Source organism: Sylvia atricapilla, chromosome 14 (genome assembly GCF_009819655.1).
Source record: "Sylvia atricapilla isolate bSylAtr1 chromosome 14, bSylAtr1.pri, whole genome shotgun sequence".
Classification (NCBI taxonomy): Eukaryota; Metazoa; Chordata; class Aves; order Passeriformes; family Sylviidae; genus Sylvia; species Sylvia atricapilla.
The window spans coordinates 11022028-11034372 of record NC_089153.1 but is presented as its reverse complement, the minus strand read 5'-3'; the positions used below and the strand labels follow the sequence as shown (position 1 = coordinate 11034372).

General features: G+C 39.8%; 1 protein-coding gene across 3 annotated transcripts; it reads left to right on the top strand.

The window, feature by feature from the left end:
* Positions 1 to 678: 678 nt before the first annotated feature.
* CLK4 (CDC like kinase 4) lies at positions 679 to 11727 on the top strand. 3 transcript variants are annotated; one of them, XM_066329095.1, is made up of 14 exons: positions 680 to 1356; positions 3229 to 3288; positions 3892 to 4049; positions 5084 to 5309; positions 6485 to 6575; positions 6964 to 7030; positions 8264 to 8380; positions 8480 to 8646; positions 8755 to 8849; positions 9190 to 9319; positions 9622 to 9704; positions 10180 to 10259; positions 11204 to 11291; positions 11372 to 11727. In XM_066329095.1, exons 1-14 carry the CDS (start codon positions 1072 to 1074, stop codon positions 11507 to 11509), a joined length of 1785 nt encoding a protein of 594 aa, XP_066185192.1. In that variant the 5' UTR covers positions 680 to 1071; the 3' UTR covers positions 11510 to 11727. The 3 variants fall into 3 exon arrangements, with proteins under 3 accessions (XP_066185193.1, XP_066185192.1, XP_066185194.1); XM_066329097.1 differs by having other exon boundaries at positions 1232 to 1363; XM_066329096.1 differs by lacking the exon at positions 3229 to 3288 and having other exon boundaries at positions 679 to 1356.
* The last annotated feature ends 618 nt before the right edge of the window (positions 11728 to 12345 follow it).

The following is a 12345-nucleotide window of genomic DNA, read 5'->3' as shown; positions in this document are numbered from 1 at the left end:
TTTGGTATACAACATGAATTATGAGGTTAAAAGGTTTTTTAAAATACAGGGGGCAACAAACAGGTGTCAATGCTTTGTATCTTAGTTTCTCTTTATTTTTTAAGGAACACGAAGAAACCCAAGAAGAGGAACAGGATTTCCACTCTAGTGCAAAACAGGTTTCAATGGTTATCTTATGCTTGTTGGCAAATGAATTTTAATGAAAATTTTAAAACCACGAATGCAAAAGTATGCTCTTATTTTAGACCAATTTACTTATGTTATTTGGGACTGACATTAAAAAGACAACACCACCCATTAAATTAAAAGTACATTACACCTTAGCTATTCTGGATTTTGTTTCAGCTGCAAGACCTTGCTGTGTTACAGGTAACACTAAAATTATTCTGGGAAGGAGCCGCTGAGTTCAGGAATTTTTCAATTTACCCATTAACTTTCAGAAATTATGATTTTTCCCAGACAAAACATCATGAGCTCCTAAATCTGAAGCTTGCATTTCAGTTCAGCGTTTCCCTATTTGGGGGTTGGCTTTCCTTTACTTCGTAACCATCTCTTTGGGCTCATTAAATCCCGTGCGAGTGGCGGCAGGAGGAACAGGTGACACTGTTTCCCCGGCCCAGCATTAACCCGGGCCCGGACACTGGGCTTTATCTCTGCCGGCCCATGACTCAGCTCCATCCGCCGTCCCATAGAGCCCCGGAATGACTCAGGATCCGCACAGCAAACCCCTGCAAACACGGCGGAGGGCGCAGTGCCCAGCCGCAGGCTCCAGCAGATAAAATATTTTATTGGGTTTTTACAAGGAGCATCACACAGGAATGGCTCGCACAGAGAATTGTGGGCCTGAAGCCAGACCTAACTTGCGGAATCAGCCCACGCACCAAACGGCGCGAACGCTGCGTTTGAGGAGCTCATTAGAAGGAATTAACTGGCACTAATTGGTGATTTCTGGGCTGCTACACCCGTTTGATGAGGCACCAGAGAAGGACTGGCAAGCAGGTCTGGAGTGGCCTTTGAACTGCCCCTCGATGCTTGAACTCCTCCATGAGGCTGGTTTAGAAAGCCAAGAAGATGAGTAAAGTCATAACCCAGCGTGTGGGGTGGGACAGGACGAACACCACCCGGCCCCCTCAGAGCGCCGCCATGGCGGCGGCGCCGCCCCAGGGGCGGGCTGAGGGGCGAGGCCTCTCCTGGCTCTCCCGCCCTGCCCGCACATACGCCGTGCGTCTGACGTCACGGCGCACAGACGCCGCGAGAACGAGGGAGAAGGAGGAAGCCGCTTCTCCGCGCTCGCAGCCGCCATTTTGTCTGTACGCGCAGGGCGGACACGGAGCTCGCTCGCTTTCTGTTGCGATTGTAAGTGGTGAGGGCGGCCCTTCTTCGTTCTCTTTTCACCTTCGCTTTTTTTCCTCGCTCCTTTTGGTTTCTAGGGGGGACGAAGAAGCGGGGAAGCGGAGGGGGACCCAGGGCAAGAGGGGGTGGGGTGGGAGAGCTGCTTCCGTTGTCTCCGCGGTGCGGGGCGCACCAAGCGCTGTTTCAGGAGGTGTTGAGGGGAGAGGAGGATTCTCGGTACAGGAGATGTTGAGGAGGATTCTCGGTACAGGAGCTCTGTCGGGGGCTCTGCGGAGGGCAGGGGCGGGCGGAGCTGGGCTCAGCCGTGCCTGGCGCCCGCCCAGGAGGCAGCGGAGCCCGGCCCTTCCTTCCCCGGAGGCCTCCCGGGGGAAACGTGCCGTGGAGGTGGGCGCGCTGCCCCTGGCGTGGGGTGGCGGCTCCAGGATCCCCGGGGTCGGACTTTGGCCATCCCAAAGGAAAAGCCTTTGACCTCCCCCGCCTGCCAAGATTTTGAGGAGAGGCATTTAGAAATTGCTGTGTAGGCAGCTTACGGCGGGGCTTTCGTGGCCCTTATGTGTGTACGGATTTGTTCGAAAGGGGAATGGCTCCTGCTTGAGGAACCTTATGGCAAAATGTGGGAGTGAAAACTGCCTGCGATATGGATTAGTTCCACATGCTGCAGGAATGCATATGTTCGTGGCAGCTGTCAGTATTACATAAGTGAAGTTCTTCGGCGCATAATATCAGGTAGAGCACAGTAGTCAAAGATTTTAAGGTGGCTTCCACCTTAAAATGGCCTCAGACCGATTCTGTCCATTCCCTCCTCATTTAAATTTACTTGGCTCCTTTAGGGACTGAATTTGTAAATTTTTTCTTGATTTCACTAATGATATGTGCATTTGATTGTAGTTAAGCAGCAGTTAGTCTTCAACAAAGCATTTTGTCCAGTTTCCTGTGTCAGATATCCATCCTTACTTGCCCTCAAGCCGTGCTCTGCAGGACAGTTTAATGGTGATTTTATTTAGATAGCTGTTCATTACAGAGCTTTAATGGAGCTTGTCTTCTGCCAAGTGGGAAAAGAAAAAAAACCCAAGCAACCATACGTAGATTTTTCAGTTCACCTATAACTGAGTGTGTGTGTAAAGCTCTGCACCTCAGGAGTAACTGGAACCTGAGTTATGTAAGGAGAAAATAGAGGAAAATGGCTTTGGAGTTCTGTAAGAAGAGAAGTTAAAACACGTAAATGAAACACCGAGTTGGTTTCAGTTTTTCAGGTGTTCTTGTTTCTCATTTGCTACATTTTTTATTAGAATCTCGCAAGTGACCAAGGTTTTGTGAATCATGACTCACCCAAAATGTATACAAGGCACTTACTTTGCACAGTTTGGAAATATATTTTTGATTTTAAAAACATTGTTGCAGATGTCTGTAGGTGTTTTTAGGGTGGTTTTTTTTTTTTTTTTTTTAATTACCAGCCTCTCACAGATTTTCTGAAAGTATGAAAAAACCTTTTTTTTTTTTTTTTAGAGTAGGCCTGTCATTTGCATGTTCTGGGAGTTTCCATCTCAGTGCCTTCTCTTTGTATAGAGGCATTGTTCTCTGTAAATTTACACGGATTTGCACAATTTACACATGATTTACAGTCACGATTTTTCTACTCTGTTGCTGTCATTGTCTCTTAACTACTGTTCTCAGTGTCCCTGCTTATTGCAGAAACTTTTTATTTTTTATTATATTCTATAAATTCATTCTTTGGAATATACTGGAATAGATATAGGAGGTTATTCTTACTTTCAAAAAAAACATCTGCACAGGAGCAAACAAATAACATTTGGTTTTGTTACATTCTTGAATTCTACCGCCATGTTTTACTTTGCCTTTTTTTTTTTTTTTCAGTTGTGCATGTACCTGTTTGAACAAAGAATTCCTGCACCTAACATCCAGCAACAGAAGCTGGTGGGTTTTGTCTTTGGCAAATCAGCTGAACTGTAGAACACCCACAGTCCTGCATGCTAACAGGGTGTAAAAGTTGTGACTTGGCTCCAGGTGCTCCAAAGTTGTGTTAATCCATCGGAGTTCATGGTGGTTGTTGCTAAAAAGTGACTGTTTCCTGGTGTTCTGTAAATAGAGTGAGAGGAGTTTTTAGACTGATTGTGCATATTTGATTTTCATGTAGTAACTTTGCAGTACAGTAGGAAGACCTAAATGCAGGTTTTCTTGTTAGAGGATGTTTGGAGAGGAAGGTTTCTTCCAACACAAGGCTCTTTAAGGATGCTATTGTGTTTAGTCACTTGAGAGTTTATTTAAAACAGGCTATAATGACATGTTTGAAGCTATTAAATGAAGATGAGTTGGCCTATTTAATCTTGGTTTGTGTTTCATAACAGCATTAGTTTTGGGATGAGGGAGCTGTGTCTGCTCGCCAAACCGAAATAATGGGGGGAGGCAGCTGAGGAAGAACGGGTCTTTTCATTCTGTCATGCTTGTTCAAACTACCATTGTTGACTTGTGTGTTTGTTGATATTCTTTTAAAATTATTATTATTATTGTATTTTCCAGTGGGAGATGAGGCATTCAAAGCAATCTCACTGTCCTGAGTGGGACGACAGAAGGAGCTGGGATCAGAGGAAGCACAGCAGCAGCCGCAAACGCAGAAAGAGGTCCCACAGCAGTGGCCAAGAGAGCAAGCACTATAAACCGAGTCGCATTTCAGAAAGGTATAACACTCTGAACTGAGTAGTGCAAATGTTTCTTACCATGTCTGAAGTAAATTTGTTTTCAGGGTAGGAGTTTTTGAATGCCCACAGTTGTCAGTTCCTTATGGTTTGGCTTGATTAAGACAAGCCTGATAGGTAACTATTAACACAGAACCTGAACCATTAAATACAAATTCTTGACTAAAAGCAGGTAAATGTTACTAGTGTGTCTCAGTGGTGTCAGTTAAATATTTGGTTTTGAGTACAATCAATTTAAATTTCAAGTGAAAAGGATGCCTTTTAGTTTAATGTGAACAAAAGGAGGAGGAGGTTTGTTTAATCATTTAATACAATGGTAAGTATGAATTTCTCTTACTAATTTGGAAGTGATTTGTGTTTTCTCCCACACTGCTTTTACTGGAAATATGTATTTTTCTGTTTTGTCTTGATTTTTTTTCTCCTTGACAAAATCCAATGGAATTCTTTTAAAAGCTCATACTCATGCTAATTAAAATGCTGGAAGGAGTAGGTGTACACCAGTAAGGGAACTCTGTGCCTCAGCGGCTTTCTTAATGGTCTGTTTTCTGTGCAAAAGATCCTTGTTCCAGATAAACTGAGGTTCTAATGTTGGTTGCAGAGCACTTAGAATGATGCTGCTTCTCTCAGTCTCTGAGTTTTAACACCTGGAGCTTTGAAAGCATAGAGGGATGATTTCTGTATGGAATGTGGTTTATCATGTGACTTTAAGGTTGTAGTGAAGTTGCCCAGTACATTTTAGGAAGTGTTTCTCCTTTTTAAGTCTGAGTTTCTTACTATGTGAACTGTGGACAGATGGTGCATTGTTCATGTGGATGGCTGCCATGTATTTGAGACTGACAATGTTGTTAAATTCCTAATAAAGTAACATCAAAAGCTCCACTATTTTTGGGGAGGGATTCAATTAAAAAGCATTTCTGCTGTAAAGACAGATACTGTGTAACTCAGCTCAGGTCACTTATCTTGTTGGAACCTCAAGTTTTTGAAGTGGAGAACATTCACTTAAAATATATTTTCAGTCATTATTTGGACGATAGAGCCATAAATGAAAGAGACCATCATGACCGGAGATATGTTGAGGAATACAGAAATGACTTCTGTGAAGTGTATGACCACAGGCATTATCACAGAGACTATGAAAAGAGTCACCATCATCACTATAGCAAATCCTCTGGTCGGAGCAGGAAAAGTAGTCATAAAAGGAAGCATAAGAGACATCATTGCTCCAGTCACCAATCGCATTCGGTATGAGTAATTTTTAACTTTATTATTAATGAAATAGTGGTAATAGACTTCTTAAATGAGTGCTAGAGCTGCAATTCCTGATCCACGGTACTTTAAGAAATTCATTATTAAAAAAGGATTTGTATTTATTTGAGTCTGTTTGTGGAGCATGTGAATATATGTTGTTAGTTGAGATTCTTGGATCAGTTTTGGGTGGGGGGCTGGGATCATCAGTACTAGTTTTGTACACTGGGAATGTAGCTGGTTGGTAGTCAAAATCATTGGGATTGATCTGAAAAATGTCTTGAAATTGAACAGAGGTAGCTGTCCTGTTTTAAAGTACAGTTGTCACTTAGCTTTGCAGCCTAGTGAACAGTGTTTCTTCAGGCAGATTGTGAGATGCTATCCACTCAACTGCTAAAAGTAGTTAAGATGACATGCCTTTTTAACATGAATTGAAAGTATGAATGTGCATGTCTAGTAAATTGTTGTGAACAATTCTACACCTAATTCCAGAATGCTTTGATAAACCCTGTGCCCAGCTAATGGCAGCTAATGTCTTAGTGAGATAGGATAAGTTTGCTGCTTGCCTTCTTTGAAGGTGTGCTGTCTGAATTTCTCATGATTGTCATGATGCCCACTGGTGCATCTACAGCTCCAGGTGTTTTATACCACTTTCCTGCAGTAGAACAGCAAGCTGTGTTAGATTATATAATACAGATTAAGGACTTAAGAGTAATTTTTCTCCCCTCTAAACGTGGGGGGAAGTAAAATCGTTTACATGAGTGGATGTTTCAAGAACAGAAACATTTCACCTGACTGAGAGCTTAGGTATGTAAATAAATACTGGTTTTTGCTATTTGCTAGCAAAGTATTAGAAATAGCAGTGTTGCAGTCTTAATCTGTCTTCAATTATGCCACTGTTTGAGAGACAAAATTGTGTTGTTTTTTTTTCTGTTGCTTGTATCACTTTAAGTATTTATCTGAAAATCTGTTCCTTGCCATGTTTTTCTTCTGTAACATAAACTGTGCCCTGTGAATTTCTGGGGACTGAATTTGAAATTGCTCCTGCCAACTGTTCGTGGCCTGGTGTGTAACTGAATGCCTGAATATCTCCCCGCTGAATGAATTGCGTATTCTGCCCTGAATTCACTCTGATATATTGATTGGCTGGACGATCTTGGTGCCGTTTCCAGAAGAGTCACCGAAGGAAAAGATCCAGGAGTGTAGAGGATGATGAGGAGGGTCACCTGATCTGTGAAAGTGGAGACGTTCTAAGAGCAAGATGTATAGAACATTTTTCAACACTTTTAAAAAACTTTTCAGAAAAAAATCTGTTTAGAATAGTATGTCAGAGGAGGGGGGCTAAAGAAATCTCATTGCTCTTTTTGTTCTGTTTTTTTTTGTGCTTTTTTGTTTTTTTGCATATCTTCTTTTCTGTAGAATTTAAATACTGTGTTCAAAAAGTTCCAATTAGTAAATGAACTTGAGATTAGAACAAGAGATAGTTTTTTGGCTAACTGTTTTCATGACTCCTGTCCAATAAAATAATGCATTCTGATGCTGAAATTTAAAGTAATTATGCTTATGTAATGGCACATTTTAAAATCTACATTAATATGTTCATTTTCCTTTAAATAGTTGTATAGTTCTAACTTATCTTTGTTCTTTTTAGATGAAATTGTTGCGACTTTAGGAGAAGGTGCTTTTGGAAAAGTAGTGGAGTGCATAGATCATGATATGTAAGTGTTGGCTTATCTTTATCAGTGGATCTCATGATAAAAGATACTTAGATCAGAAATTAAAGATCAAAGATACTTTATTTAAGAGAAAGTTGCAGTCTAAATGCCCTTTTGAATGATTGAGAACTCTGTTTTGTTTCCTTTTTCTGTTTCTAGTAAGTGCTGCTGCTGTAACTGGAGAATGTGAGAGCAGCTAAATAGTACAGCATTAGTTTGGGAGACTTCCTAAGATGGTCCAGTGAGATACTGAGAACATAGTTTTGGTTATTAGTGAAAGTAGTTTCTGAAAAGCAGTTGTTGCTTTCCTCAATTTTTATAATCAAAATTTTCCTTTAAAGTTTTTTTGAATTAACAGTAACTTAATATCCAGTACTTTTTTAATGATTGGAATGATTGCTTCCATGTGGTGGCATGTCTGGTGGAGGAGAAGAAACTTAACTGTATTTCCATTAATTCTGTATGTTCCAGCAGTTGTTAGACTATTTTAACTGTATGTTTTATATCAGCAGTTCTTTGACGTGGTTTTTGTACCTTTTCCTCTACCTTTGGTTTGTTAGTTCTGTCATTTCATAAGTTAATTCTGTTCTGGAGGTTGAGATCGTGTTGTGAGGGGACAGAATGTTCTGAAGTTGTTAGAATTGAAAGAGGTCTACAGAGAGAGAAATTGTCTAAGAGTGAATGGGACGCTTGGAGCTGTGACTGTGTTCCATTCAAGTAACAGCCTTGCAGTCTGAATGCATGCAGGCATTCAGTGCAGGGCAGTTTTCACTGATATAAAATGCTCATAATCCAAACTTCAGAAATTACTCAATTCCCCTGATTCCTTAAGAGCACTGGAAAAGAGCCAGGACAAGTTGTGCAAGTTGCAGGAAAAAAAAAACCCATCAAGTTTTTGTAGAATTTTTGATCAAATGAGAACTTTGAAATTTTTAATCATTCTGTTGGCAGATTCCCAATGTTTACTATCTCATCTGAGGCAGAATAACACTGAGAAGTCACTAATAAAGCATATACTATAAGTATTCGAGAAAGGAAGGATCAGGATTGCTTGTTTTTTATAAAATCTGTTCTGGTTGAGTGCAGCATGCTTAAATCAAATTCCTCTAATCCAACTCATAATTCTCTGTGACCTTTAATCTTCCTGTTTTTCTTTTATTAAAATCAAGCTGCTTTGGGGTTGTGGGTATTTAACAATAATTGATCCAGTTTGCCATGCTTTACTTTCTTTTCAAGGAGAGGAATGCACGTAGCAGTTAAAATAGTGAAAAATGTTGGTCGATACCGGGAGGCAGCCCGTTCAGAAATACAGGTGTTGGAACACTTGAACAACATGGATCCAAGCAGCAATTTGTAAGTAGGAAGTTTGAGTAGTCAGCACACCAAGGATTTGAGGAAAGTAATTATTCAGGAGATTTTAATTTGCTTTCTTTGTTTGTTTTCTCTTTCAAGCCGCTGCGTCCAGATGCTGGAGTGGTTTGATCACCATGGCCATGTCTGTATTGTTTTTGAGCTACTGGGGCTCAGTACTTATGACTTTATTAAGGAAAACAGTTTTCTGCCATTTCATATTAATGACATTAGGAACATGGCCTATCAAATTTGCCAGTCTATAAACTGTAAGTAAAATTCAATACTCTTTTCAAATATATGGATGCATTTTGGTTTTTCCTTTAGGAATTCAACGTGTAAATTATGGAATACTGTTCTTTTTTTTTTCCTTGTAGTTCTACACCATAATAAACTAACTCACACAGATTTAAAGCCTGAAAATATCTTGTTTGTGGAGTCTGATTACATAGTGAAGTACAATGCCAAAATGGTAAGTTTGTTCTTTGTTTCTCCCAACTTGAATTGCACTACTTCTGTCTTCGTTGAGACAGAGATAACAAGTAACTGAAGTTAGCTTAAGGTTAACAAAGGAGGAAAAGAGCCCTTGTTACTGCAAATGGTCTTTGCTCAGCTGTTTTGGGTATTAAGATTAAATCACTTTGTTACCCACTCTTCTTCCTTGCAGCATTGAGCTGCACAGGAATTAAAGTATTTGGAGGAACTGTTTTGTTACACGTTTTGTGCTGGCTGGTACCTTGAAGATAATGTGATAATGTCTTTTGCCTAAGCATGCTTTTGAAGAATATTAACAGCATTTTGATTTCTTGCAGAAACGAGATGAACGCACTTTAAAAAACACAGACATCAAAGTCGTTGATTTTGGAAGTGCAACTTTTGATGATGAGCATCATAGTACATTAGTGTCTACAAGACATTATAGAGCTCCTGAGGTTATTTTAGGTCAGTAAAGACTTAAATCTTCTGAAAGTTCATTGCAGTTCATTCAGATGTCTTTACTTCGTAAACCGCAGCAGTTGCTCATGATTGTGGTAATCAGTCATCTCTCAGATTGCGGCAGTAAAATGATAGAGAGTAAACAGTAAAAGAAATACTCTAAAACCAGAAACAAACATCAGAATTTGAGGAACACGTGGGGGTTAAGTTGGGCATCAGTAAATGTGTGGAAACTGGGCATGTGCTTTGTGGGTTACAGACTTTGAGAATATACTAAAAATTAATAAAACAAACTGCCTATTTTGCAGCACTGGGATGGTCTCAGCCGTGTGATGTGTGGAGTATTGGTTGTATTCTGATTGAATATTACCTGGGATTTACAGTGTTTCAGGTGTGTACATAAGCTTAAATAGAATGTGTTTCTTACAGACTACTGGTTTTAATCTTTCAGTGACATGCACGTAACTTTGTAAAAGGCACAACCCCTTAGGCTTTTAAGGGTTATATAGATGAGATTGGAAAACCAGCATCCATACAGGAAGATGTTGCATCTTTGATATCTCCTTCAGAGTATCTAAGATGATATTTTCTGGCATTTTGAGTGAAGAAAACTACCATGATACTGCTGAAATTAAGAGTAAAGAAAACATTTGTACAATATTTGTTTTGTGAACTGTTGTTCAAGGGTCATCCTAACTGTGCAAAGTGTTGTCATTGCATAATCTGTTTTCAATAATTGAAGGTGGCAGTGTTTAAAGATACTGTGACAGTGCTCTGGCAAAATCTTGGTTGTAGTTTGAGTGTTGTTAGCAAGTGGCTCAGAGGAGAAAAATGTGCTAAGGGCTTTCATTGCTTTTTCCACACAGACACATGATAGTAAAGAACACCTGGCAATGATGGAAAGAATACTGGGGCCTTTGCCCACTCACATGATCAAGAAATCCAGGTATGTTGATTATAGAATTGGTAAGTTGCCCAGTGTTTTCTCTTACAAGAGAAGTTCCAAAGTTGCTATTGTAAGCTAAGAGGTGCTGCAGATCAACAGAGATCCATGGGCATTTTATTACCTTAAGTAGGTGACAGTAGTCTTTTCTGGTTTTAATATGGTCAGCCCTTTGAACTGTAACTTGAGTATGAATGTTCCTGAGTCTTTAAAGCTAAGTTTGGTAAAGTCATCAGAACAGTATCAGACATCAGTTTTTCTTGAAACTCCGAGCATAAAGAACATGTTGTCATCACAATAATTAGTGCAAGGAGGAAGAGGGTCCTTGCTTGCTAATGCAGCTGTCATCCTCTTCTACTGCCCCTCCATATCCCTCAGACATGTGCTTCAGTGATCTGTCTCCTTCCTCAAAGACAACTCCATGCAGCAGGAATTTCTCACTTCCATGGCAAGAAAAAGCAGCCATCACAGGGTTCTCCCCTGACCTCTCTGTGCAAAATTTAGAAGTCCTGGGATTTGATGGTCTCTTTTCTTTCTTACATAAGTTGTCCTCTTGCCAGCTCATGTAGATAATTCTGTAACTCATGTTAGAAAAGAATTCCAGTAATTCTGGGTTGGGTAATGTATATTATTTGTTAGAGTTATCCAGTGTATTATAGTGCATTTTGAAAAACAGGGAAAAGCTTGGAAAGCAGCAATTGCAGTAGATTAAAATAGTACTAAAAAAAAAAAAAACCCTATTGTTTTCTGATTATTGTGGCAGCAGTAATAAAAAATTTAATAAAAAATGTTCCAATCTCTGAACAAATGCACACTAAAATAAATATTAGCTCCCAAATGCAGAGATACATGCAAAAACACTTAGTGGTGTTTTAAAACTTCCTGGAAAAGCATCTGCTTGCTGTGTGCACTGACATTGACTTACTGTTACTTGCCTTGTCCTGCAGAAAACATTATTTTCACCATGACCAGTTGGACTGGGATGAGCACAGCTCTGCAGGCCGGTACGTCAGGAGACGCTGCAAGCCTCTGAAGGTAGGAGACAGCATTTTTATTGCTCTGTTATGCAGTTGTGAAAGCTCTCTCTAAAATACCTCCTGCTTTTTTTCTTTCAGGAATTCATGCATTGCCAAGACACAGATCATCAAAGTCTGTTTGACCTTGTTCGCAGAATGCTGGAATATGACCCAGCCAAAAGAATTACTCTTGATGAAGCCTTGCAGCATCCTTTTTTTGATCCATTAAATAAATGAATTCAAAGATCTTCTATGCTTCTTCAAGGAGATTTCCTAGACTGTGTCAGTCAGTCAGCAGAGGTTGCATGAAACTTTTGTAAGCTTTAAATTATTTTGTACAGTTAAGTCTGTAAATAATTACATATGTTTTGTATAACTGTTATGTTTACCTCGTTGAGCAGTTGTAGTCTTATGGGTATCAAAGTGGAAAATAAAAGTAATTTTCATTTTTGAAAGTCTGCATCACTCTCCTTTTACAGATGATGCTAGTGGGCCCCCTCTTGACTGTAGGTGAGGATTCTGGGCTGGCTGAAGGTATTCTGGAAACATTACCCAACACTTTTATTAGTCATGAAGAAAAGATCCACCTAATTATGCTGTATATAACAGTTTGATGGCATTTTGAAACATAGTTGGATACAGTGTGAATCCTAAGTAGGTAGCTTTTGTGGGTCACCTTTTTCCCAGATTTTCTGTCAAATAGGTGCATTGCTCCCCAGCTGCTAATTAGCTCTTGCAGACTTGTCTGATGCTTTTGGTGTTAAGTATTCATAGCTAATCTTTTTAGTTAAGGTCTGAAAAGTAACATTTCCTGCTTTCAATATTGTTTCTGGTCATTAAAAATGAACTATTTTCGTAGTAAGTTTTTAGACTGTGCTGCTGCAGGGAAATACAGCCTGCCACAGAATTGTGGTGTATTTTAATTCTTGCAGTAATGAGATCATTCTGAAGTCTTAAGTGTACATTTCTGTGGAGCTTTATTTGTAGTTACTGGTAAATTAAGTGACCTTGAGAGCTGAGAAAGAGTTGAGAAATGCTGCCATTGAGACTGTACAGGATGGAGGTGACTCCTC